This window comes from Bos mutus, chromosome X, assembly GCF_027580195.1.
Source record: "Bos mutus isolate GX-2022 chromosome X, NWIPB_WYAK_1.1, whole genome shotgun sequence".
Taxonomy (NCBI): Eukaryota; Metazoa; Chordata; class Mammalia; order Artiodactyla; family Bovidae; genus Bos; species Bos mutus.
The window spans coordinates 31807636-31833746 of NC_091646.1; the positions used below are offsets into that span (position 1 = coordinate 31807636).

At 53.0% G+C, this 26111-nt stretch overlaps 2 protein-coding genes across 5 annotated transcripts; one reads left to right on the forward strand and one right to left on the reverse strand.

Moving 5' to 3' along the window:
- On the forward strand, positions 1-4570 carry PNMA5 (PNMA family member 5; the record flags this gene model as incomplete). The annotated part of the gene is given in 2 exon segments (XM_005888793.1): positions 1-1348; positions 4263-4570. Coding segments are annotated over 2 exon segments (1656 nt in total), but the record flags the coding sequence as incomplete, so codon positions are not given.
- A 6298-nt stretch (positions 4571-10868) lies between these two features.
- Positions 10869-21265, reverse strand: LOC102278203 (protein EOLA1). 4 transcript variants are annotated; one of them, XM_070366352.1, is made up of 3 exons: positions 21074-21265; positions 16871-17151; positions 10869-16171 (listed from the first exon to the last, which is right to left on the reverse strand). In XM_070366352.1, the coding sequence occupies exons 2-3, from the start codon at positions 17121-17123 to the stop codon at positions 15924-15926; spliced, it is 501 nt and encodes a 166-aa protein (XP_070222453.1). In that variant the 5' UTR covers positions 17124-17151; positions 21074-21265; the 3' UTR covers positions 10869-15923. The 4 variants fall into 4 exon arrangements, with proteins under 4 accessions (XP_070222453.1, XP_005888856.1, XP_070222454.1 ...); XM_005888794.2 differs by lacking the exon at positions 21074-21265 and adding an exon at positions 20629-21044; XM_070366353.1 differs by lacking the exon at positions 21074-21265 and adding an exon at positions 20311-20622.
- Between the last annotated feature and the right edge of the window lie 4846 nt (positions 21266-26111).

The window sequence follows — 26111 nt, forward strand, 5'->3', positions numbered from 1 at the left end:
TTGGAGGATTGGTGCAGAGGAATGGACCTGGACCCTAGGAAGGACTTGCTAATCATGGGGATCCCCATGGAGTGTAGTGAGGCAGAAATTAAAGAGACCCTGAGGAGGGGCTTAGAGTCCCTCTGCACCTACAGGGTGCTGGGCACAATGTTCAGAAGGGAAGACCACGCTAAGGCAGTTTTCCTTGAATTGCCTGACACCATCAACTATGCTACAGTGCCCAGCTGGATCCTAGGAAAGGGAGGTACCTGGGAAGTGGTGAAACCCCATAGCCCAGATGAGGAATTTATCAACAGACTGAAGTACTTCCTAAAAGATGAGGGCTGAAGAATGGTAGATGTGGCCAAAACCCTGGGGTACAGCACTCATTCTGAGGGTGCAGAGCTGGAGGGCTTCGCTCAAGTCAGGCAACCAGTCTTGCAGCTTCTGAAAGAAAGCCTGTGGTACCAAAAACTCAAGATGTTTTCAGGAAACACTCTCCCAGGCCCAGGTGAAGAGAGCTTTGAAACCTGGCTAGAGCAGGTGACTAAGATGATGCAGCTATGGCAGGTGTCTGAGATAAAGAGGCGGGGTTTGCTGGAGAGCTTATGTAGCCCTGCCCAGTCCATCATGTGGGTGCTGAGGGCCAGCAGTGACTCTGTGACAGTGGAGGAGTGCCTGGAGGCCCTGAAGCAGATCTTTGGGGATAAACAGGACCATAGAACCTCACAGTTAGCTGAGACCTTCCAGAAGTCTAGAGAGAACATCTCTGGTTTTTTGGTATGGTTAGAGACCCTGATTCAGAAAGCCAGGCAGCACAGCCCCCTGTCAGTGAGAAGCACAGACACGATTCACCTGAAACACATCCTAGCCCGAGCCTCCATGACCACTGCCCTCTGGGGCAAGCTAGAGCTACTGGATCAGTGAGAGTGTGTGCCCACTTTCCTGCAGTTAATGAAGCTCATTCGAGATGAAGAGGAGTATGAGGCCACCATGGCAGTGACTGAGGAGAACCAGAGTCAAGCAGAAAGGGTCTGAAAGGCATCAGAAGACAATGTCCTGATCCCTCAGGTCATGGTGCAGGCAGGGTCATTTGCTGAAAGCAGCACTCAGACCATCCGGGAAAGGATCGTCCCATTTCTGAAGTGCAGGTGGCTGTCTTCCAGCTGTGACACTGGGGAGGAAGGCCACAGCCAGGCATTATTTCCTAGGGCCGAGAACCAGCCTCCGGCAAAGCCCAGGCCTCAGCTGGCAGCAGAAGAGTCGGGGAACGAGAGAGGGGCTGGAGCCATTGAACCACCCCAAGGCTTAGGAAGCATAGGCTCAACATATTCAGGCACACCCTCTGCTAGCAGGCAACAGAAAAAGTGTAACGGGGGAAGAGGCAGTCCACACAAACAGTGGGAGCCTTGAATGGGGCAGAGGGGCAGGGAAGCCAGGCCCAGCCCCCTCAGCCTCTACCAGCTAGAAGGTGCTCCACCAACCAAGCCAAAATCAATTCAGGGAGGTGTGGGAGGTCCAAGTATGGGGCCATAACATGCAGCAAAAGGGGTGCCCGCACCTCAGACAGAGACCCCAACATAGCAGAGGCTAAAGGTGTAGTCAGGGTCTCTGGCATTGGCCCTGGCTTTTGGCCACCTGCAAATGCCCACCCAGTGGGCTCTGAGCTAACGATGCTGATGGTCCCCCAGGCCACGTGGGACCTAGAGGAGCCTCTCTGGAGGCCATCTCTGCCACAAGGTGCCAGCACTGGCAAGGAAGAGCTGTGGGGCAGACGGGAGATGCTCTGGCGGGGAGATCACAGGATCCAGCCTGTCTTCAGGATCATCTGCCCTAGGGTGTCCCCCAGAAGGCAGAACCCTGGAGCCTTTCCACAATTGAGGGCAGAGGACCCAGAGGCCCATGGCACCCAGCACCAGCCTACAAGCAGTCTTCCCCTACCCTGGCCCCTGCAGCCTGGAAGGACTGTAGGGACAAGGACAGTAAAGACTGTGAGGAGATGATAGGGCCCTGGGTACCTGGTGGGCCAGTACCCCACAGCTGCCTTTGGTGTGAGTGGGTGTGCATGTAAACTTTTGTTCTAAAGGAGGAAAAGGAGAAGGAGGAGGAAAAGGGGGAGGAGGAGGAAGAGGAGGAGGGGGGTTCAGGAAGAGGAGGGGGATGGAGGAAGAGGAGGAGGAGAATTCATTAGCAGGAGGGAGGGTTCTTTTGTTCTGCTTAGGTTTGTGCTTGGTCACTGGAGACCTGGGACTGGCCTGGAGAAGTACCACTCACCAGCTGCCAATGCCAAGGTCAGCCCCAAAGCCTGCAACTGGGAACAGCCCTGAGTGGGCAGTACCTGCCTAGGTGAGGGGTGCCTGCAAATAGCTGCTGCCCATACTGGCCTGAGAGACGTTAAGGGCCATGTCATGGTGCCTGGGCCTCCCCCGCACCCCACCAGAGGGGACCCCTATTCAGCATCCCCTGGGGCAGGCTGCTCCCTGTCCTGGGAAGTCCAGATGTGTCCCTGTAGGCCCCCTAGTGACCCAGGTCTCAAGGAACCCCTCCCTGCCCCAGTCCCCTCTCCCCTCCCCAACAACACACACCCCCAAGCCGCCGTCCATTTCCCCCTCCCACCCCCCACAGAGCCCTGCAGTGCCCATGAACCTGGGCTGGTTGTCCCCACCTACCCAGTCAGCCACCCCTGGGCCCTGCCACGTGCCCTTAGCTTCAGCACCAGCCAAGGCCCTACCCGCTGTGGTCCCGAGTCCTCAGCTCAGCGTGTGCTTTCCCAGTGCATATTCAGGCCCAGTTTTGCTTGCTCTCCTGGAGATGTGCGTGTGTTCTTCTCTGAGCAGTTCCCCCAACTGTGGTGCAGAGACACCCTAGCCCAGTCTCAGGAACTGGTGGGTAGTAGGGGATGGATGAGGGCTTGGCCAGCGTCCACCCCAGGACTTCTGGAAGGAAGATCTGCATTGGTGCCGCAGTGGGGCTTCAGGAGGCCCCCAGGACCTGTGCTCTGCTGGGCCACCCTGTGCTTCCTCGGGATTCTGTGTCCTCGGCTTGGTGCAGCATGCCCTGCTATTTGACTGACTTGTGCCCACCATAGAGCATGTGGGCCCAAGTGGGAGGAGCTGCCCTCAGGGGATTGGGCATTGCCAGCGCCCACCTTCCTGGCAAGACACCACCTGCGAGGCCCTCAGGAAGGGAGAGTGTGGGGGGAGGGAGGACGGCTGCGTGGGGCAGTACAGGCACCTTGTTAGGGACCCTGGGAGAATAAGAGGGGCCAGGATCATGATCTGTGGCCGTTAGTAGTTCTCTGTGTTGTCATTCCCTGTCTTCAATGGTTTCAGTCAGTGCTGCTCTTCAATAAAGTTTCCTCAAAGTTTCAGCTGTCTCGTCTCTGCTCTGGACAGTGGAGGGGAGGCGCTGCCTGAGGTGGGGGTACAGTGGCCTGGTACCCCGAGTTAGCACTGCAGTGTGGTCCCGGCAGGGTCCGAGATGGTCTGTGTGGCCCCCTGGGCTGGACGGAGCTTGGTGACAGGGATTTGTGGGCAGGGACTGTGGCTGGTTGAGTCCTCAGGAACCTCTGGGAGCCTCCAGGAATAAGTGGGTTAGATGTGGGGGAGGGCAGGGTCAGCAGGTAGGACGCCAGGCTCTAGGATCCCTGGCAGCTCTGTGGGGGCTCCAGGCACCCAGATGGTTCAGAGAGGTCACATGTGCCATCCCAAGGACCAGCCAGCCACAGAAAGGTCCTGGTGTGAGATCAGAGGCCACTGTCAGGAGTGTGGTGCAGGATTCCAGGGCCCGGGTGTTTGCCCACCTTCCTGAGATAGGCCTACTCCTGCTGGCCAATGGCGGCCAGCCCTGCTCCGTGCACCCAGGGACGGGGGTCGGGGAGTGGTGGTGTGATGCCCGAGGAAAGGAGGGTGGGCCAGCAGGAGTTCCACAGCCCCCTTTCCTCAGAGGCGGGGAAAGGCTGGCAGCGCTGTCCTCCACCTTGAGTCCAGGGCAGGGTGGCATGCTGAGAGGCATGGGCACCCCTCTCCCTGTTCCACTCCCCCACACTAGTCCTGTGTTTTGGGAGCAGGCAGGAGGCAGGGTGCAGGGCTGTGAGTAGGAGGCTGCAGACAGGGGCCCAGCGATGGCCCCTTCCTGCCCAGAGGCTGACTCGGGGTCTGTGGCTCCCCCAGAGCCCTCGGTGAGCAGTGCAGTCGCCAGGGTGGAAGGCACTACTGATTCAGGAGACATTTTCTCGAGCGTGAGGCCATCCCGCGTGCGCCTGCGTGTTTGTGCCCCGTGAGGTTGCGCGTTTACGTCCGGCGCCTGTGCGCCTGCGCGCGCCGCCATTTCCTGCAGCCGCGACCTTGCGTCGCGGTGCTTACCGGGAAATGCGACCATCCACGCTTCGAATGGCTGGCTGCCCTGGGCGGAGAAGCCTCGGCGGCGGTTCCCACGACGGCCGCCAGATGGCGAGCGAGGATCACAGTTCTGCCTGGCCGCCCATCTTGGAGATGGCCATCCCGGCGCCCTGGGCTCTCGCTGCCCATCCCTCAATGGCCTGGAAGTTCTGGGTGGTCCTACCTGCCTAGAGCTGACGGAGGCCCTCTGAACCCGAGTGCACTATCACCACAGTGCAGGCAGAGGCGGGAGAGAGGAAGGGTGCCCGCAAAGATCCAAAGGGGCTGTTTGGCGAGTTGCCCTGGTGGTCTCTGGACGCCAGACGCTGGTCTTCAGAGCTGGCCGCGGCCAGGACCCATGGACACGCGGGGAGGGCAGTCGACCCTTCAACCCTGAGGGACCCTGAGTGGACCTGCCAACTCATGGCGCTGGGTCTCCGTGGGGAGGGGACGTCGTTATCAAGAGGTGGAAGAGGGAGATGGACCGTTTGGGTGGTTCAATCTGCAGAGCAGTGGCTGGCGCCTTTCCTTTTTTAGTGGTAGAAAGTGAGTAGAAGAGAACTGAGAGGATTACCCTGGTTACCGAGTTGTATCAAAATATATATCATCATATATACCGAGTTGTATCATCAAAATATATACTGCTTCCAGTTTGTGGGTAGTTACTACTGCTAAGGCCTTGGTCTGGTGGACATGGTGCTCAGGCAGTCGGTTCAGCCATGAGTGAGAGGTGCCTTTTCAACTGTCCTATTTGTTATCTAACCTCCTGCCTCCCAGATGCTTATGCAAGTGCACCAACTCTTCTATTTAGACATCTAACATGGTTATGCCTCCTGTTGTCTTCCTTTCTACAGTCAGGTTCTGCTTTTCTGCCTTATTGATTTTTATTTCTTCTAGCAAAAGCTCTCCCTGAATTAAGGCCAGGCACAGCACAGGCCATTTTGAGGTTTGTATTTCCATATTTCCAGCCCTAAGGGCCTCCATTTCCCAGAGCCCCAGCAGTGCAGGGAAGAGTAACACTCCCATCCCTTATCATTGGTAGAATTTGGCCTTTCCTTTTTCAGCTAGCCCTTCCTCTCCCCCTTATGTGTGATATCTGGGTAAACTGGGAAGAAAGCCTGGGTGCTCCTTCCTTTAGCACCACAGGGAGATCAGAACCATGTATGCTGGTAACCACATGTGAGAACTCTCACTTTGGCCCCACCTGTCCTCCATGGTAAAATCCCAGGCCACTCTCTGTTCCTTGATCTCAAAAGTCAGTTCACAACTGGTTGAGAGGCTTGTCCTGCTCTCTTCAGAACCCTTGATTCTGAAAGTAATGAACCATTTCTTCACTTCTTGATGTGGGTGGGGTGTGTGTGTGGGGAGGGTTTCATTGGTCTCCACATCCAAACCAAATTTTAGGTGGTCTTTCATTGTCTTTACATTGGTGGAAGTTATGTGCAAGTCTATGGAACTGCAAACCACTCACACCCCGTCCCCCCCGGCCCCAGCACACACACACAACCAAGAGAGTCAATTACAAACAATATCACTGAAGACATTACAGAGATTAGAACCACTTTTAAAGATTTAGGGGTGGTGGTCCCCATCATATCTACATTTGCATTGCTAGTCTGTTGACTGCAGAAATTGGATGAATTCTGTAAAATGACTGTATACTCCAGGCTTCACCAAGTAGTAATTCCAGTTGTGGATGCTGTGTGCTGGATGTGGTATAATTGCTCAAGCAGATTAATAAGCCCTTAGGTCCATGTTATTTGGCCATTGATTTGATGAGTACATTCCTTTCTATTCCAACCAATCAGAGGAAGAGGATGAGAAGTAGTTCACAATCATATGGACAGACATCTCTATTTAAAGTTTACTCCACTGCTATGTTAACTCTCCTGCCCTACATCATACGCAATCTCATAACATAGTACAAAGAGATGTGGATCACCTAGACAGCCCATAGAACATCACTCAGATCAGTTAAACTGACATGATAATATCGATTGAAGAAGATGAGTAAGAGGGGTCTGTAAGACACGTGCTCAAGAGCATGGGAAGTAAACCCTATGAAAATCCAGGGAGCTGACAATTCAGTGAAGTTTTTAGGAGTTCAGTAATCAGAGGCCTTGCAAGGAAAGTTATGACCAACCTAGATAGCATATTCAAAAGCAGAGACATTACTTTGCCAACAAAGGTTCGTCTAGTCAAGGCTATGGTTTTTCCTGTGGTCATGTATGGATGTGAGAGTCGGACTGTGAAGAAGGCTGAGTGCCGAAGAATTGATGCTTTTGAACTGTGGTGTTGGAGAAGACTCTTGAGAGTCCCTTGGACTGCAAGGAGGTCCAACCAGTCCATTCTGAAGGAGATCAGCCCTGGGATTTCTTTGGAAGAAATGATGCTAAAGCTGAAACTCCAGTACTTTGGTCACCTCATGCGAAGAGTTGACTCATTGGAAAAGACTCTGATGCTGGGAGGGATTGGGGGCAGGAGGAGAAGGGGACGACAGAGGATGAGATGGCTGGATGGCATCACTGATTCAATGGACGTGAGTCTGAGTGAACTCCGGGAGTTGGTGATGGACAGGGAGGCCTGGCGTGCTGTGATTCATGGGTCACCAAGAGTCGGACAGGACTGAACGACTGAAATGAATCAGAGGCATGCCAGGATGTCCCCTCCAAAGTGCAAGACAAATAATTGCATCTTGAATCCTCCACCACAAAGAAGACAGCAGGGTTATTGCTACAGTCCACATGATGATGCAGAAGGCTCAGAGCTGGGGTGCAGGAGAGGAACCTGCAGCAGGTCCAGGCTGCAGTGGAAGCAGTTGTGTGGACCATCTTTTATGACAGTCCTCATGGTGTCAGATGTATCAGTAATGGGCAGAGATGAAGTGTCAAGTTCAAGGCCAGCCCCTGTAAGAGAATTGCCACCTACGTCCCTGGGGTTCTGGAGGAAGGCCATGCCATCAGCATCAGAGATTATATGTCTTTCTAGAAATAGCTTCTGGTGTGCTTCTGGGCCCTGGTAGAGACATATGCTTGACTATGGGACACCAAGTGTTTTGGCTTTTCTCCTGCGTTTGCCATGAAAGAGGAGAAGGAGAGGTACACTCTACCCTCAAATGAAATGTGTCAGTTCAGGTCCTTCAGGAAGTCAAGCTGGAGTTGGAAAATGTGAAAGATGTATGTTTCACCATGCATTGCCCCAAATGTCAGAGATGCAGCTTATTAAAAAGCAGAGACATTACTTTGCTGACAAAGGTCAGCTAGGCAAAGCTATGGTTTTTCCAGTAGTCATGTATGGATGTGAGAGTTGGACCATAAAGAAGGCTGAGCACCAAAGAATTGATGCTTTTGAACTGTGGTGTTGGAGAAGACTCTTGAGGGTCCCCTGGAGAGCAAGGAGATCCAACCAGTCAATTCTAAAGGAAATCAACTCTGAATATTCATCGGAAGGGCTGATGCTGAGGCTGAAGTGCCAATCCTTTGGTCACCTGATGCGAAGAGCCAACTCGTTAGAAAAGACCCTGATGCTGGGAGAGACTGAGGGCAGGAGGAAAAGGGGGAGACAGAGGATGAGATGGTTGGATAGCATCATGGACTCAATGGACATGAGTTAGAGCAAACTCCAAGAGATAGTGAAGGACAGGGAAGCCTGGCATGCTGCAGTCCATGGGGTCGCAAAGAATCAAACACGACTGAGCGACTGAACAACAACAGCAATGCATCACCACAGATGCTAGAGATACAAGGGACATTGAAACTACTCATTGTGCCTGCCATTGTGGAGCTTAGAACTGCTGAAGGAATTGCAGAAATACATATGTAACCATTGTGCTAAGTGCTTAAGAAAAGCAAGTACTACAAGATTTCATTAGAGAAGAACATAACTTAGATGGGGACAGGAATGCCAGTTGAGGTGCTGCTGGTGAAGGGACAGGAATGCTGAGACATGAAGGATGAGTAGGACTTGGCCAGGCAAAGAGTGAGGGAGGCTGTGCTCAGGCAAAAAGAACAGAGTATGCAATAGGCAGAAAAATGACCTCTACCTCAGTCATCCACTTCCCCTGGTCACTTCCCAGGCGTTGTCATCTCCTATAACTGCCCTCTCCCACCTCGATCATCAGTGATTCAAGTGTCCCACTCTCTGATTACAGACTCCTCACTGTGGTCATTTTCCAACCTCTTCAGAGCCTTCAGGCATTTATTTTTTCTGTCTCTGTCAGCCATCTCCTTCTTCACTTAATCTTTTTATTTAAAAGAACTTACTCAGGTATAATTGAAATGCACATTCTTAAAGTGTACAGTTTGATAAATGTTGATATCTGTATACACCCATGTAACCATCATGACAATCAATATAATAAATATCTCCATCCTCCCAAAGCTTTCTCATATCCCTTAGAAGTCCCGGACTTCTCTATAGCTCAGATGGTAAAGAATCTACCTGAAATGCAGGAGACCCGGGTTCAATCCCTGGGTCAGGAAGACCTCCTGGAGAAGGAAATGGAAATCCACTCCAGTATTCTTGCCTGGAAAAACCCATGGACAGAGAAGCCTGGGAGGCTACAGTCCATGGGGTCACAGCATCGGACATGACTAAGCGACTAACACATGTACCCTGCAACCTTGCTAAAGTCATTTATTACTTCTAGGTTTTTCCTGGTAGATTCTATGGGATTTGGGGGCTTCCCTGATAGCTCAGTTGGTAAAGAATCCACATGCAATGCAGGAGACCAAGGTTTGATTCCTGGGTCAGGAAGATCCCCTGGAAAAGGGAAAGGCTACCCACTCCAGTATTTTGGCCTGGAGAATTCCATGGACTCAGTCCATGGGGATTTGTACACGACTGTATGACTTTCACTTCATGAGATTTTTATATATAGAAACTGTTGTCTTGAGGTAATAGCAGTTTGACTTCTTTTCTAATAATGAATACCTTTTATTTCTTTTTCTTACCATGAAACAAATACTATTATCTGTCTTAGAAAGGCTTTCTGCTTAGCTCATTAGCTTCTGACTACAATGTGACAGACTCAGTCCTCCATCTCTTCTTTCTCATTGCAACCTTGGCTCCTTAAGTCTCTAATTTTGTCTCTCTGGGCCTGTGAGACCACTGAAAGCTGCACTGGTTTTTTTTTGGTCCTCAGATATAGCCATCTACCTGGATGAAGCCTGGATTCTCAGCCTCCTTCACTGTGCCCTAGAATTGGGAAATGTCTCCAGAGGAAAAGAAGTTGCAAAATGTCAGTTTATCTTTCCATGGTTCTCCTTTCTCCAGCATGTTGGCTCCTTAAGTCCTGATCACTTCATTAGTTCTCCAATGGCTTTAAACTATTTTGTCATACTTTAAATAATTGTTTGCTATTTATTAATGTTATTGTTGTAAAATATTGCATATATACAAAGGAAAAAATGTATCATGTACATCAACAGTCCAAGGAACAGTAGAAAATCCCATAAATCTGTATCAGAGAAGAACAAGCCTGATTCCGTATTGGATCTCTTCCTTTAGCTCTAATCTTTGTGCTCTGTCGCCTGTGCTTAGTCATGCTGGCTCTGCACCTTCATCTCCTCAATCAGTAAAAGAACATTGCCTATCACCTAAAATACATAATAGACTTTTTCTCAAGTCTCTGACTCCCAGGCTTAACCTTTAAAGCCATAACACTTTTCATTCATACAGAGATAAAAAGTTGCAGAACAGAAAATAGCATTTGTCTTATTGAAGGTTTACAGGAATTTCATGACCTGACCTACCTGGACACCTGCAAGAACAAGGGATTATCACATTTCCTCCAGGGTCTTCCTGGCAGCAAGAAGTCTGCAACAACCAGCCACACTCTCCCCTTTTACTATAAAAGAAGCCTGAATTCTAACTCGGGTAAAATTGTTCTTTTGGATACGAATGAACCATTTTCTTGATCTGCTGACTTTCTGAATAAAGTCACTATTCCTTGCTCTAACACTTTGTCTATTTATTTGGCCTGTCATGTACTTAGCAGTATGACCTTGTTGTGCGTGTGTGCATGCTAAGTAGCTTCAGTCACGTGCTACTGTTTACAATGCTATGGCCTGTAGCCCGCCAGACTTCTCTGTCCATGGGATTCTCCAGGCAAGAATACTGGAGTGGGTTTCAATGCCCTTTTCCAGGGGATCTTCTCGACGCAGTGATTGAACCCACGTCTCTTACATCTCCTGCATGGGCAGGCAGGTTCTTTTCCACTAGCACCACCTGAAGCCCCATGAGCTTGGACTTGGTAACAAATCCACCATGCATATGAGCTTTAGGTACCCTCCTCATTTATAATTAGTCCTAGTCCCCCTTCATGCCATTATCCTATATTATTCTTTTTTAAAAATTCCTTTAAATTCAGATATAATTGACATATAACATCATGTAAGTTTGAGGTATACAATGTATTGACTTTACACATTTATATGTTGCAATGTGTTACTGCCTTAAGGTTAGCTAACACATCTGTCACATCACATAATTATCTTTTTTTTGTGTGTGTGTGGTGGGAATACATGATGTTTTAATGGGGTTTTCCTGTTGTTCTCTGTAGGAGCATTTGTCTGCCAAAAACTACCCTGAAAACTGAAGAAACATTTTTAATCACAATAAATGGCATTTGCTGAGTTGTGATAATGCTCAATGAACCAGGCAAACACTATATCACTTTTCAGAGTAATGCAAATAATTATTTCCATTATTTCCCTTGTATATACTAATAAGTAAATAGAAATCTATAAAGTTTAATTGGTTGAGAACACAGAAGTGAGGAAGCTGGAATTCCCAGTCAGGCCTTTTCAGCTCCAATGAATGTGTTTGAAACACACAGACACACATATCTATATCCGTATCTGTATCTATATCTGTATCTCTGAATTGTTCAGTGCAAGCAGGTAGGCTGAAGATACAGGGAAGAGTTAGTTTTACAACTTGAATCCAAAGGCAGTTTGGAGACAGAATTTCTTCCTCTTTGAGGGACCTGTCTTTTTCTCTTAAAGCCTTCAACTGTATGGATGCAGCCAACTTAGATTATGGAGAATACTCTATTTATAGTCCACTGATTTAAATGTTGATCACATGTAAAAATAACTTCACAACAACATCTAGAGACATGTTTAACCAAGCAACTGGGCAGTATAGCCTAGCCAAGTTGACACATAAAAACAGCTACCATGCTCCCTAACTGTATTTTCAACAGTTCAAACAATGGAAAGAATAGAGAAGAAATAGTGTCACACTCTCACCTCTGTCCCCTTCCCTTCACAAAGAAGAACACTTCAACCTCTCAGTGAACATCCTTTCAGAACTGCCTATTCCTTTAACACTCATACATATAAATATATGCATATACAATATGGTTTATTTAAATAGGATCATTCTACAGGTATTGTGTCTTGTTTGCCCTCTTGAATGGTAAGTCACATATATTTATCCTTTTATTTACTTGGACAAACATTTATCTAATATTTATAATATTAAATGATACAATTGAGTAAAAAGCAAAAGTCCATATTTGACCCCCTTCCTGAACCTCACTTTCATCCTCAAAAATAAATACTGTTATCGTTTAAGGAAGCAGATCCCTTAATTGGCTGCCTGTCCCACGATCCAGATTCTAGAATCTCCAGACAGTATTTATTGGGCACCCTGACCCTGGTCTGAGGCTCTTCTGCCCTGAGCATTCACTGCTTGGGTACAGAATCCTCCTGAGCTAGACTGGCTCCATGGCTAGTCAGAGTTCCCATGAGGCACAGGCAGCCCAGCTGGCCCTATCAACTGATGGGGAACCCGCAGCAGGGGACTCCCGTGATTCCTCCCCAGATTGAAACGTAGATTGAGGGGAGGTTTTGGAGAAGCAGGGTGAGCAACCTGAGAGCCAAGATCGACGCCTCCAAGACAATCTGCCCCCACAGGGCCTGAACCCAAAAATGGCCAAGGAGGAAGACATCCTCGGGCTGTCCTTTCCCAGGAAGCTCTGGAGGATCGTGGAGGATGCGGCCTTCACTTCTGCGTGCTGGAACGATGAGGAAAACATGGTGGTCATCGAAGAAGATCTCTTCCGGATGGAGATCCTCCAGCGCAGAGGCATGGACCAGATCTTCGAGACAGACAGCATCAAGAGTTTCATCAGTGAACTGAACCTGTATGAGTTCAGGAAAATCCACCCTTTGGGCTGCTCTGCAGGGAAGAAGATGATGATGGTAACGTAGAGCCCTTCCGAGAAGACTAGGCTAGACGAGCTGAGTGCTGGATGGGTTTCATTTTCCAGGAAAAATTTTTCTCGTGAGAGGGTGGTTAAGGAAAGAGGAGAAAGCAGGATGTGTTGTGTTCCACCACCCCTCTTAGACAGGGGTGATCCCAAACCTTGAGGGGCCACTTGATGTCAGGGAGGGCCAGTAACACCTCAAGTGAAGATGGCCTGGGGGGAGCTCTAGGGAGTGACATGCTAGGGCCTCATAACCTGCCAGGAATGAAGAAACATCTCCACAGTTAGGCAAGGCTGGGATAGTGGTGGGGAGGAGGGCAGCAAGGAAGGGCTCTTCTCCCACCTGATGGTTAAAGTGATTCATTTCTTTCAGATCTATCCCAACTGCAATTTTCAGAGAGACAAGCCTCTCCTCCTGCAGAACATCTGGAGGAAAGGTGACCCCAGAACAACTGCTCAGCCTACTGCCAGTGCAACAGCGACCACAAAGACAAAGAAGCTAGCGGTGGCAACCAGACAGTCTCCTCGACTCCACCACAACCAGTGCACCCAAGAGGCGGGCAAGAAAGTCCAGAAGGGAATGCCACCTGCTCGCAGAATGCCCAGCTGGTGCTCATTTGTGTTCTCTGGCCTTTGGTCTATGGGCAGTGTAGCCAGGTGGGCTGGGAGAAACCATCTCCACAGCGAGCAGGGTGGTCCCAGTGGAGAGGGCACATCCAGCAATGCCACGTCTGTGTCCCCAGCTACTTCTGGAAGTGATTGAACAGGGGAACTGCCCGAGAGCCCCCCAGAGTACCCAGATTATGATTTGGTGATGGCTTTGCACAAGATCTGCTACTACATCCCGATGGTGGCCCTTTCAGTCATGGTCCCAAATGAAGCCCCTGAGGCGGAGGAGGAGCAGGGAGAGTCCTCAGATTACAAGTGTGTCCTCTGTGTGCACTTCAAGGACAAGCCCAATCCCTGAACTGCTAGGTCCCTTAGTTCAGTTCAGTTGCTCAGTCGTGTCCGACTCTTTGTGATGCCATGAGTCACAGCACGTCATGCCTCCCCGTCCATCACCAACTCCCGGAGTTCACCCAAACTCATGTGCATCGAGTCGGTGATGCCATCCAGCCATCTCATCTTCTGTCATCCCCTTCTCCTCCTGCCCCCAATCCCTCCGAGCATCAGGGTCTTTTCCAGTGAGTCAACTCTTCACATGAGGTGGCCAAAGTATTGGAGTTTCAACCTCAGCATCAGTCCTTCCAATGAACACCCAGGACTGGTCTCCTTTAGGATGGACTGGTTGGATCTCCTTGCAGTCCAAGGGACTCTCAAGAGTCTTCTCCAATACCACAGTTCAAAAGCATCAATTCTTCGGCGCTCAGCTTTCTTTACAGTCTCTCACATCCATATATGACCACTGGAAAAACCATAGCCTTGACTAGACGGACCTTTGTTGGCAAAGTAGTATCTCTGCTTTTTAATATGCTATCTAGGTTGGTCATAATTTTCCTTCCAAGCAGTAAGTGTCTTTTAATTTCATGGCTGCAATCACCATCTGCAGTGATTTTGGAGCCCCAAAATATAAAGTCTGACACTGTTTCCCCATCTATTTCCCATGAAGTGATGGGACTAGATGCCATGATCTTAGTTTTCTGAATGTTGAGCTTTAAGCCAACTTTTTCACTCTCCTCTTTCACTTTCATCAAGAGGCTTTTTAGTTCCTCTTCACTTTCTGCCATAAGGGTGGTGTCATCTGCATATCTGAGCTTATTGATATTTCTCCCAGCAATCTTGATTCCAGCTTGTGCTTCTTCCAGCCCAGGATTTCTCATGATGTACTCTGCATATAAGTTAAATAAGCAAGGTGAAATTTACAGCCTTGATGTACTCCTTTTCCTATTTGGAACCAGTCTGTTGTTCCATGTCCAGTTGTAACTGTTCCTTCCTGACCTGCATATAGGTTTTTCAAGTGGCAGGTCAGGTGGTCTGGTATTCCCATCTCTTGGAGAATTTTCCACAGTTTATTGTGATCCACACAGTCAAAGGCTTTGGCATAGTCAATAAAGCAGAAATAGATGTTTTTCTGGAACTCTCTTGCTTTTTCGATGATCCAGCAGATGTTGGCAATTTAATCTCTGGTTCCTCTGCCTTTTCTAAAACCAGCTTGAACATCTGGAAGTTCATGGTTCACATATTGCTGAAGCCTGGCTTGGAGAATTTTGAGCATTACTTCACTAGCGTGTGAGATGAGTGCAATTGTGCAGTAGTTTGCTCAGATGGTAAAGCGTCTGTCTACAACGAGGGAGACTGGAGTTCAATCCCTGGGTTGGGAAGATCCCCTGGAGAAGGAAATGGCAATCCACTCCAGGACTATTGCCTGGAAAATCCCATGGACAGAGAAGCCCGGTAGGCTACAGCCCATGGGGTCGCAAAGAGTCGGACACGGCTGAGTGACTTCACTTTCACTTTTGAGCATTCTTGGGCATTGCCTTTCTTAGGGACACTCAAAAGTACTCTCTTGTAATCAAATAGATTTCTGGCTGTAATAAAGTAGAGCAAAACTCCATGGCAGTAAATAAAAATTGAATGACAACTTCTAGTCTGTGTTCTTTCTGTCTGTCCATGCTATTCACACATGGCACAGGGTGAGCCAGATGAGGTTGGAAGCCCACACCCCAGGCAGGCTTCAGTCCGGTCCCCATGGTTCCTTTTCAACTGAAGCAGCATCATTTCACACGCTCGGCCAAGGGTCTGACCCCCAAGCCGAGCTCAGGACAGGCTGGTCCCTTGGCCTTGCCTGCCACTCAGCAGATGGCCCAGCCGGGCTCCTGACCTTGGGGGTGTCACTTTCCCTGATTCTTGCACCCTGAAGCAGAAGGGGCTCAAGGGTCCCCCAACGATTCCACAAGTTTCTGATCAGCAGCTGAGCATCTCTAGCTCCCGATCTTGGGGCCTGTTTCTGGGCCTGTGGGCCTCTCCGCGTGCTGGATGCCTCTCTACCTGCCGACGCACAGCCCAGTCCCCAGCCTTCCCCCATCAGCCCCTGGTCACTGTTCCAACATCGGGGAGTTTGGACCAGAACAGAGAGGAAAAACACTAAGCATTTCCCCAACAACACGTTTCTCTCAACCACCCAGACACAGCAGGGCCAAAACGAGTGGCAATGCCATCTTATCATAAAGGTCAAATTCCTGCAGACTCTTGCTGAGTCCAGAGCAACACCACATGAGGGGTGTCCTGGCACCCTGACCCACATCAAGTTGGCAGAACACCCCAGGGTGGGGCCAATTCAGACTGAACCAGACAGGCATGTCCAGGGTGCAATGGTGACGGGACAGTGTCACCATGTGCTGGTCTCTTGGTCACCTTTTGAAAGCCCAGATTGGACAGGCTTCCTGCCCAAAGGGGATCAGGTGCTGGGGGATGTCCACCAGGAAGATGTCCTTCCCACCTCTTCCAGGGATGGGCTGCAGCAGCCAGCGGGGGTTGGTGAGCACAGTCAGGTACTTCTGTCGCAGGTCAGGCAACAGGGCTTGATTCTCCAGCTCCTCCACCTCTTCGGGATCTAGGTTTTCTGGGCACAGCAAAGTGTCCCCAATGTCCACGAGACCTGTGTGCAAAGACAGGACACAGAATGAGAACAAGGTCATTCAAAGTCTCGCCTGCTAGAGACTAAAACGTATCACGGCAGGGAACCAGTGAACTGAATCCTCTGGCTGAGCATTTCAGATGGGCTCACCTTGGCAAAGGGAATTTGGGGCAAGGGCAAGTGAGGGAAGGAGCGAAATGAAAGGGAGAGGTCTGGTGCTCCACAAACCCACCAGGCCACAGGCAGCTCTCAGTCTGCCCACTGCAGGCCACAGGGACAGAGCAGGAGGACCCTGACAAGGAACCTGTGGATATCAGGTCCCGAAGCGATTCACCACCAGAGTTATTGCTGTGGGGCCTCACCCCTGGGGAGTCAGGGGACTTGCTCAGGCCTGGCTGCAGGCAGTGGCAGTGGGGAACCCAGGCTGGGTGCTTTCCTGCCTCTCATGGTCTCTGCTGGGGACACACACGTGGGGACACACACACACAGACAAGTGCCACACACAGACCTGGACCCGCCTTTGCCTCAGAGCACAAATGGGCATTGAGGCCCAGACTGGTGGTCAGGGACCTTGGGCCATCGTCTCCCAGCCAAGGGACCCTTGCTGCTCCTCTGAAGAAACCTCAGCTCCCCCCTCCCCGCTTACCAGCTGGTTCAACAGAAAACAATGTAGGGCAGCATTGGGGCCATGCAGACAGCGTGGGGCAGGGTGTCACTTGCCCGCAATCACTCCGCGGCCGAACTTGTCCCCATCCCGCAGCAAGGCCTGGATCTGGGCGGGGCTCATTCCCAGCCTCTGCTCCAGCAGCTCCCGCCAAGCTGCATCTTCCCAGTCCCGGCGAGCGATGTGGACTGCCAGGGTACAGTGCTGGTGGCCGCGTAGCACGGGCCGCCACCGCGTCTCCAGGGTCTTGACACCGTTTAAGATGAAACCTGCATAAGGCTGTCTGAAGGACAGACAGCCGAACTTCATCTCCCAGGGCTCCTAGGGCCTCATGTGGCTGTGGAAACACAGAACCACCAAGGTCAGGAGCCTGACACAGTGGCCTGCAATCTCACAGCCCTGGGCTGGACCTCAGCCCCATGTGCCCGAGCATCCTCCAAGCCTGCTGACACAGAATCTGGGGGGTTAGAGAGGGCTGGCTCTTTCCATCCATCTCCACATGGTCCACAGATAGGGCGGTGGTGACCCAGAGGACCCGTCTATCATATGGAGTTTGTGGGGCGGTCAGGAAGGAGGGCAGGGCAGTGGAAGAGAGGTACATGGTGAAAGGCACGTGGTGAGTTCCAAGACAGAGGGACTGGAAACCCTGGGAGCACCGAGGAGGGAGGGCAAGCCCCCTGGTTTCACAGCCCAGTGGCTGGGCTCTAATCTTCTCAAAGCACGGACAGGCACTGTCTTGGGCTTAGCTTCCCCTACCCCCAGCCACCACCCCACCCCTTAGCTCCCGGCCCCATCCCTGCCCATGCTCTGGAGATCTCCATCTTAGGCCAGGGCTGCTGAGGGCAGATCCATGCTAACCAATCTGGCCTCGGCCTAGGGTGCCCTGGAGCTCAGACAGCCCTGCCAGGTATCTTCCCCACACCTTTGGCAGCCACATTCCTCCCAGTCCTTCCCACATCACTGCCTCCACTGTCATCAGATGCCCCAGCCCTTGCCCAGAGCCTAGAGAAAGAACGGAGAGCAGAAACTACTGGGAATGGCATGCTTCCTGTCCTTGCCAGGGCCTGGGATGGCATCATGCAGGGATCACAGAATTCAAACCCCAAATTACCTGCTATGTTACTGTCACCTTGTTCGACACCTGAGGAGGAGCCGAGGCACAGAGTCACAGCCCATGACTGCAGGGGACCTGACTACACGTACCTCCAACCTCACTTCTTTCCTTGTACCTGGCGGGGGGTCCCTGTTCACTGTAGGGGAGTGGAGGTGGAGGATCAGAGCCATGGGCCTGAACCTCAGTAGTCTCAGCACCTCCGAGGGAGCTTCCATTTCCACATGGCTATGAGCAACTTCCCTTTCACTTTTCACTTTCATGCATTGGAGAAGGCAATGGCAACCCACTCCAGTGTTCTTGCCTGGAGAATCCCAGGGACGGTGGAGCCTGGTGGGCTGCCATCTGTGGGGTCGCACAGAGTCGGACACGACTGAAGCGACTTAGTAGTAGTGGTAGTAGTAGTAGTATGAGGATGGGGACAAGGTCCTAGAGGCACCCAGCCCAGGGCATTCTGGGCCTTTCCTTCCCCTAGCATAGGAGAGCCACAATTCTCCCAGGCCCATGAGGAACCATGTGATCTGGTTCGTAGCCTGATGGCCTGCTCTCCTTGCCCCTGGATTCACCCCCGGTAGCCATGAAGGCCATCCTTCCATCCTTGGAACACTCCAGTCAGTTCCTACCTCAGAGACTTTGTAGGGTGTGAGGTGTCACATTGTGTCCCCTCAAATTCAGGTGCTGGAGTCCCAATCCCAAGTACCTTGGCAGGACCTTACAGACAAAGGAAAGGTCTTCACAGAGCTGATGGAGGTCAAGTGAGCTCATTAGGATGGACCCTCCTCTAACAGGATGGCTGTCCCCATACAAAGGGCACATTTAGAGGCAGACAGGCACACAGGAGAACTGGGGTGAAGAGGAAGGCGGAGATCTTCAAGGCCAGACACACCCACCATGGCCAGCAATGCCCAGAAGTGAGGGGGTGGATGGGACAGACTCTCTCTACAGCCCTCACAAGAGCCAACCTCCGCTGACACCTCGACCTCGGCTGCTGGCCTCCTGAACCAACACGGTTCGTATTTGAGCCAGCCGGCCTGTGTGACCCTAACATAACTGCCAGCAAATTAAGCCAGAGGGTCAGTTGTCTGGAATCTCTCTGCAGAGGCAAGGGGGATGGCTTCTCCACTCCCAGCACCTTGGGCACACTCCTCCACGTCTGCACATCTATTTTCATGCGTTTGTTTTCACCCTTATATGGTGTCTGTTTACACCTCCCAGTGTTGGGGGTCCCACAAGTTACTGATGCTTCCCTCCTGACGGAAGGGTAGGGAAAACTCATTCTGCCAATACAGCCACTCAACATGACCACACACTGACTGAAGAGTCATGCAGGAGGTGGCCCAGGGAACAGGGCACACACCTGAGGTGCTGACACACACTAGCAAATGGTCTTTCACAAAGGCTCCCCTGTGTCCACTTCACCAACCACAGGCAAGGGTGCCATGTCCTCACCCACTGGCTAGCGCTGAGCAGCATCATCCCGCTGAACTTCTGTTGACGTGCTGGGTGACAGAGGGTCACCCTCTTCACTGGGTCTGGCTTGGTTACCAGGGAGCCTGGCTGGCCCCTGGGGCATGGCCATTGCTATGTCTTGTACTGGGGTATGTGATTGGATCCCAGGCTTGCCCAGTTTCCGCCACTCAGTGTCTCAGCCAACCCACCCCCTTCCTCCTGGGCACCTCTGAATCTCATCTGTGTGGGTGGAATCCCTGAGCAAGAAGGGGCTCAAGCTTTCCCACCACTCGATGCAAAGGGTGCCCACTTGGTGGCCAGAGGTGAAAACACTCTTCCGCCTGCTTGTCTGTGTGTCTTCACCTGCGCAAGGACCAGAGGAACAGGGAAAAAATCACCAGTGAGAAGACAGCAATGTTGGACAACAAGACACTATGTTCTTCTCCTTGGCAGGGGCCTCAGACCACAGGGATCCAGGAAGGCCCAACTGATGAGAAACACACATGCAGGTTCCCTCAGGGTAGGTTCTGCTCATCACAGCAGCTGGCCTGTCATGTGACTGGGACAGGGACCCCACAGTGCCTCAAGGGTCAGCACAGAAATCCATCCCCCAGCAGTGACGGTGATTTACAGCTCAGGAGACTGGGGCAACTACGAAGAGAAAATGATTCCTCCCCTAACACTGCCACTCTGGAAGGATCTGGAGGCCGGCACAGTCAGTCGGCCGCCCTACATGGACTCCTGGTTGGGCCCCACCAGGAGGGGAACGCGTACAAGCAGCTGAGCTATTCAGGTCAGGGCCCGGTGTGGGGAGCTCACAGGGGGCGGGGTGGGGGGGCTCGTGTGAGGTCACAGTCCGGGGGGAGGAGCAGGAGGCTGGAGGGCAGGTCTGCTGGCATCTTCGCATGAGTCCCGGGGCATCGCCAGGACACGTACGTGGAAGGAAAGCAGGCGGGGACTGTGGCCGTGAAGGGGACCGGAAGGTCCGGTTCGGCCCCCTGGCAGGGGCTCCTGGTCCCAGAGTCTGGAAACCCCCGCCCGGAGGTACCGTCTGCACACGAGGCAGGTCCCACCTTCCTGCAAGTAGAGCGAGTCGCGGGCGCTTTTTTGGGATGGCCAGGCAGCGGCCACCAGGCAGGACAGTAGTCCGCCACCAGGACCGCTGTCAGGGGACGGCGCCAGTTGGCCTTAGTCCCGTCGCGCCAACAAACACTGAAGCCCCTGATTTCCGGTGTGTATGGCTTCCGTACTCACGTAAGCACGCAGTTACGTAGACACGCACGTACGAACAAAGGCGCTTTCCCTCGCTGGCCTTGTCTGCTAGGAGACAGAATAGGAGCCGCCACGCTCTGAGGTGCCTGGAAGGTCAGGCCGAGAGGAGCCTCGAGACTTGCGGCCTGGAGCGGGACCCGAGGGAGGACCAGGAAGTGAGCGGTCGGGCGGAAAAGAGGAGGGGAGATGGGAGGAGCAGGGAGAGGAGTCTGGGGCTGAAGCTCCTCCTCACCGGAGGCGCTTCTGGAGAAGGAGGCGCTTCTGGAGAACGAGGCGGGGCGGGGCGAGGCGGAGCGGAGCGGGGTGGAGCCACCGGGAGAGCGGAGCAGGGCGTACAGTAATGGAGCTGTGGGCCTGGGGAGCCCACGGAGGTTGGGCTTGTCCAGCTCCATGGCGGAGCCCAGACTGTGCCCTTTTGAGTCCGTACCATAAGCGTCCAGTCCGCGAGATTCGGCGAGAGTCAAAGTGACCGCGACCCAGTGTCCTCAGCGACTGCATCCGAGCTTCAGGGTGGACCCCAGGGGCCAGGGAAGCGGGAAGAGGCGCAGCCTTTGGGCGGAATTCCCCAACTCTGGGCTGAAAGCCCAGGCTGGCTCCCCTCCAAGTGACCCTGGGGCTGCTGGCCCAGTGCTGAGCAACAGTCTGTCTTTTTGCAGATGCGAAGGAAAATCCTCAGTTTCCTGCTGCCCCTGGGACCTGAGATGTCCCATAGAAAAGAAGCTTCGCTTTCAAAACAGTTTCCTGTCCTCTTCCTCTTGTCTGAGGGCTCAGCCCACCCAGGGCAGCCCCCTGACTCTGCTCCTGACCGCCGCTCTCCCTGCTGTGCCCCAGCCTCCCAGGTGCCTGATCAGAGTAAAGGATCCTCTTCCTGTCCCCACTGCTACTAGCTGAGTTCAGGCTTCACGGCCTGGGGCCAGTTCTGTCAGCCTAACCCCCACCCCTCACCCCCGCCCCCGCACTCTCCTGGACCCCTGCTGTCTCTCCTCCTCCAGCTGGAGTTACACACACTATCGGTTCTGTGTCACAGAGCACACACATCTATCCTTGTCAGTCCCGGGTTGAAAGTGCAGCTGAGCCCTCTCCTGTTTAAGCTTCAACCCGTCCATGGTGCCCTGGGGGACTTCCGGTGGTCTGAGGTCTCCTTCCTCCTCACCCAGCACTCTGGGTGGCTGTGCTTGTCCTACACTCTGTGCAGAGCTCATCCGGGACCCCACACTTTCTCATGCAGTTCTGCCCCTTGACTGACTACTGGCTCCTCTTGTCCTGACAACCTATTGTCCTCCTTCCAGGCATGACTGTAACATTCCTTTCTCTGTCTGCCCGAGTGTCAGCCGCTCTCATCTGGGAGTTTTTGGGCGCCCTACATCTTCCTGCTGCCCACCTTTGCCCCCCTCTTCTTCCCAGGCGGTGGCTGCTGGGCACGAGTCTGGACCCCTGAGCGTCGCCAAGTCCCAGGAAGGTATGGTTGGTGTCTACCTGGTTCCCATTAGCCGGGCACCCACACAACTGCTGCCATGGGAATGTTGAGTTGGAGCAGTGCTTTCTCTTCCAGTGTGCAGCCTGCTCTCTCCTCACAGAAGCCTGCCAGCCACGAGTTGAGGGGCAGAGGCTGCCTCCTGGATTTGAGGCCTCAGCACTGCAGGTACCTGAGTGATCACCACATCCACCTCCCTCATGCTGGTGCCCTGCTCCTCGCCCTGAAAGTGGTTACCAGCTGCCTCCAGAAACCCCAGAACCTCCTGGTAGTGGTTTCAGATTGTTAGGGAGGGTCCTGTGAATGGTGGGTGGGATCCTGCTGATCCTCCCGAATCCTGGTTTTGAACTAGACCTTGCCCAGTGAACTGGACACCTATGAAGTGTGGCTGCTGATGGGGGCAGCTGTGAGGCCTTGCTCCGTGGCGTTTCTCCACACCTGTCCCTTCCCTGCTGCTGGCCCCAGCTCTCCTCACATGCCCACATGTGAGGACTGAGCCACGGGGAGTGCTGCCTCCCACCCCACCTGGGTCTCTGAGGCTTGGTGAGGGTTCCACTTTCCTCCTGCTGTGCGTTTACAGGCAACACTGACCCTGACCTGGGACAGGCTCGACCTAGATTCTCGGTTTTCCTCATGTCCTCCTTGGCCGATGTGTTTTCTTCTCTGAAATGCATGTTGTTCATCTCTCTGCTGAGCCATGTGTCCTTTCTGTGCCAAGTTGTGGGCACTTTTTTCGGGGTCTGGGCACTCATCCCGCCCTGGTGTTTGTATTGTAGATTCGTTCTCTTCTGTTTTCAGGCTAGCAATGAACTCAGTATTCACCTGGTCTCTTGGAGCCGTAAGTGCCCCACAGGTCAGTGCTTGTCTGTCAGGCCCTCCTGCTGGGGGCCACCATCCACCCCCTCATACCTGGGCCGAGCAGTCCCCAAGGTGATGCTGCCCTGGCATCCAGCACTCTGCCCGTGAGAGAGGGCTCCTTCACATTCGTGTCAGTCCCTTGGTCCCTGCCTGGCTTTAGTCCTGGGCCTTGGACTCCTGCACGTGGGACAAGCCCAGGGGCAGCCATGTAGCTCTGGGAGGTCAGCCAGACCTATTTCCTCTCTGTTCCCAGGGCAGGTCCTGTTGTCCGCACCCCTCTCTATACCACCCAAATGGAGGGGCCAGCCTGAGAACTGGACGTGTTTCTGATTTCATCTCAGTTCTGCTGCAGTTCTTTGAGAGGACACGGCACACATGGGACCTGTGGACACGGGTGGCCACTCTGCTGCCGGTACTCAGGGTGCTGTATGCCAAAGGGCTGGGGCAGTGCCCAGGGGGACCTTCTGTGAGCCTCTGGCACTGCCCCACTCACATTCACATCACAGGCCTTTATATCACGTTTGACACACGGGTGGGAGATGCTGGTTTATGCGTGTCCATCATTCCTGAGTTCTGGGGTCTATGTGCTCTTCACTGTCCTCTGTCTGGGCAGGTTGGCCACAACCCAAATGCTGGACTGCCCAGCACTGGAAGAGGCTTCCAGACAGCAGGCTGCAGCGCACTGAATGGATCCAACTGTTTAGTTTGTGAGATCAAGGAGTAGGAAGGTAAGACTGGAGTGTGCATTGCCATCCCATACCCATGGTGAGAGGACTTCCATGAGTGGACTCTTGAGCTCTGGGTGGGAGCCCCGTCTGGCTACCCTTTGAGTACTTATGTGCCCACCGTGGCAACTTGGCCAAGCACAGAGAGGGTGTGAGGAGTTAGGAGCAGAGAACACCCGTGAGGTGCCACCAGAAGTGAGAAGGTTTTCCAGTTCATGAGTGGGGCATGTATCCCACCCACCCCACCCCCCTGCCCATTTTCTGTGCATTTCTATTTTACTTAATGGAGTTCAGTCAATGGAGTTCTGTTCAGCCTTACCATCTTTTCCTCACATCACATGTTCCCCCAGGTTCTGAAGGAGTCCTCGACAGACGTCTCACTAAGCCCTGCACCTGGCTCTGGGGATACTGCATTCCAGGCTCTCCCAGCTCAAGACTGACTGACAAATCCTCGGGACTGGCCCTGTGTCCCTTACCGCTTGAGCCCCTGTGCCCAGAAACCCCAGCACAATGGGTCCTTCCAAAGTGGTCGCAGAGTCAGAGTTAACCGTGTCTGTCACGTCAGTGTCAAGTTGACCCTGTCTAGCAACCTCCACCCCTCTGGTGGTTCCACCACCCCACGTGGGGTCACCGACACAGAGCCCGACGTCCCTTTGGAAGGGGCTGGGGTCATCCCTGTGTCTGTTTGCTGTGGTGCAGCAGCATCCATACACCAGGGGCCTACCCTGTCCCTGTTCCTCAGTGCGACCTGAGAACTGGCTCAGGGCCTGAACCTGGACGAGGGATCTTGACCTGTTTACTGGGGCAGCTGCCCTTGGCCTCAGTGTAGTTTTGGACTGTACCTTGGTCAGTTGCCCACCTCTTGAACCTCCGGGAGGCCACATTTTACTAACCACCTGCCCTGCTCTGTGGGTCCGGCCTCCTGGGTGGTGGCAGACCTTGTCATGGTCCCTGGGTCCTGGCTGCTCAGAGTGACTGCGTGACCTCTGCTGCAGCTCCTGGGTAGTGGTGACGGGAGGGTGGAGGGTGTCGTCCGTCTCCTCCACCACGAGGCCCGTTGAGCCTGGCCTGTGTTGCACAGTGACTTCGCTCTGCTTGGTGGCCAGGCAGTAGGTGACTAGCTATTCCCATGGTTCCTTGGTTCTCATGCTGGTAGTGCTCTGGGTCCTGCCGCAGATTGGAGTGGCCAGCTCCTGTGCTTCCTGGGACGGAGGGCACATGTGGGGGAGGACTCTGGTCCTGTTTGTTCCCTTGGGGGTGGCGGGGGGGACACCAGCTCTTAATGGAGTGTAGGAGGTGGGCTGCTGCTGCAGCCTCAGAAGTTCAGAAATCTGGGATGTCCCAGTCTTCTGCACCCTGCCTCCTGGTCTCCCTGGCCCTCGTGTCAGGGATGCAGGTTTTCCCAAGAGGACCTCCAATGCCAGCGGTTCAGGCCTGCCTTGGCGGAACATTCAGTCTCTTTGAGGTTCAGCCACTCCTGTCGAATCCTGGGCTGATGTTTGTCCACTGCCTAAAGCTTTGTCAGCTACTGGGGAGACCCTGCCACCCCCCTTGGCTCTCACTGTTCTTCACCCTGAGCTGGTCATCTGCCTGTAGAGAGCAAAGCAAAGAAGTTACTTCACTCTATTCCTCCCACGTTCCACACGCCTGGATCTTCTCACTTGCCAGGGAATTCCGCTCCCCCTGCCAGCCCAGCAAAAGTTCTAGGAGCTGAGCTGTGGCCTTGAGCTCAGGGCTGAGTGCGCACAGACTACCCCTAGGATGGGTCCTCATAACCAGTGGGGCAGGGGATGTGAACCCTGTACCAAGGCCCCATGTCGCCACCTCTCCTCAGACATCTCCAGGGCCACCAGGGGGACGGGGCAGGCAGGGTCGGGCAGGGCATCCCTTCACATGTGATGCTGATCTGACAGTTCCTGCCAGCCCGTTGGGAGGTGCAGAGCACAGACAGGCATTGGAGGTGTCCACAGTGGGCCCCAGTTGTCAGGCCCTCACAGTGCCTGAGGCCTCATGATTGCTGTTGACAAAATGGGAGAATTGACACCAGGAATTGGTGCCTGAGTGGTGGCTGTGTGTACACACAGGACGCCAAGTGACTCTGCTTGGGTGGCAGCATACTCTGCCCTGCACACAGCTTGGTGGGAGGGGCTCTTGGTGTCTTTTGCATCAGACAGCTGCTGGGTTGGAGAGGAGAACTGCTTCCAGTGCGCTGGCCACCCAGACATCTGCTAGCACAGCCTGATGGGAGAGGGCAGGTCTGGGTGCCTGACCTCACAAGGCAAAGTGCATTCAAATCCAAGGATACCCATTCTTCAAGAAACTCCTCCACCGTGCAGGAAATCAGGTGTCCACTCACCCCTGCATCACTCAGGGCTGGGGGTGGGGAGGCTAGAGTGCATCTTCTAGAC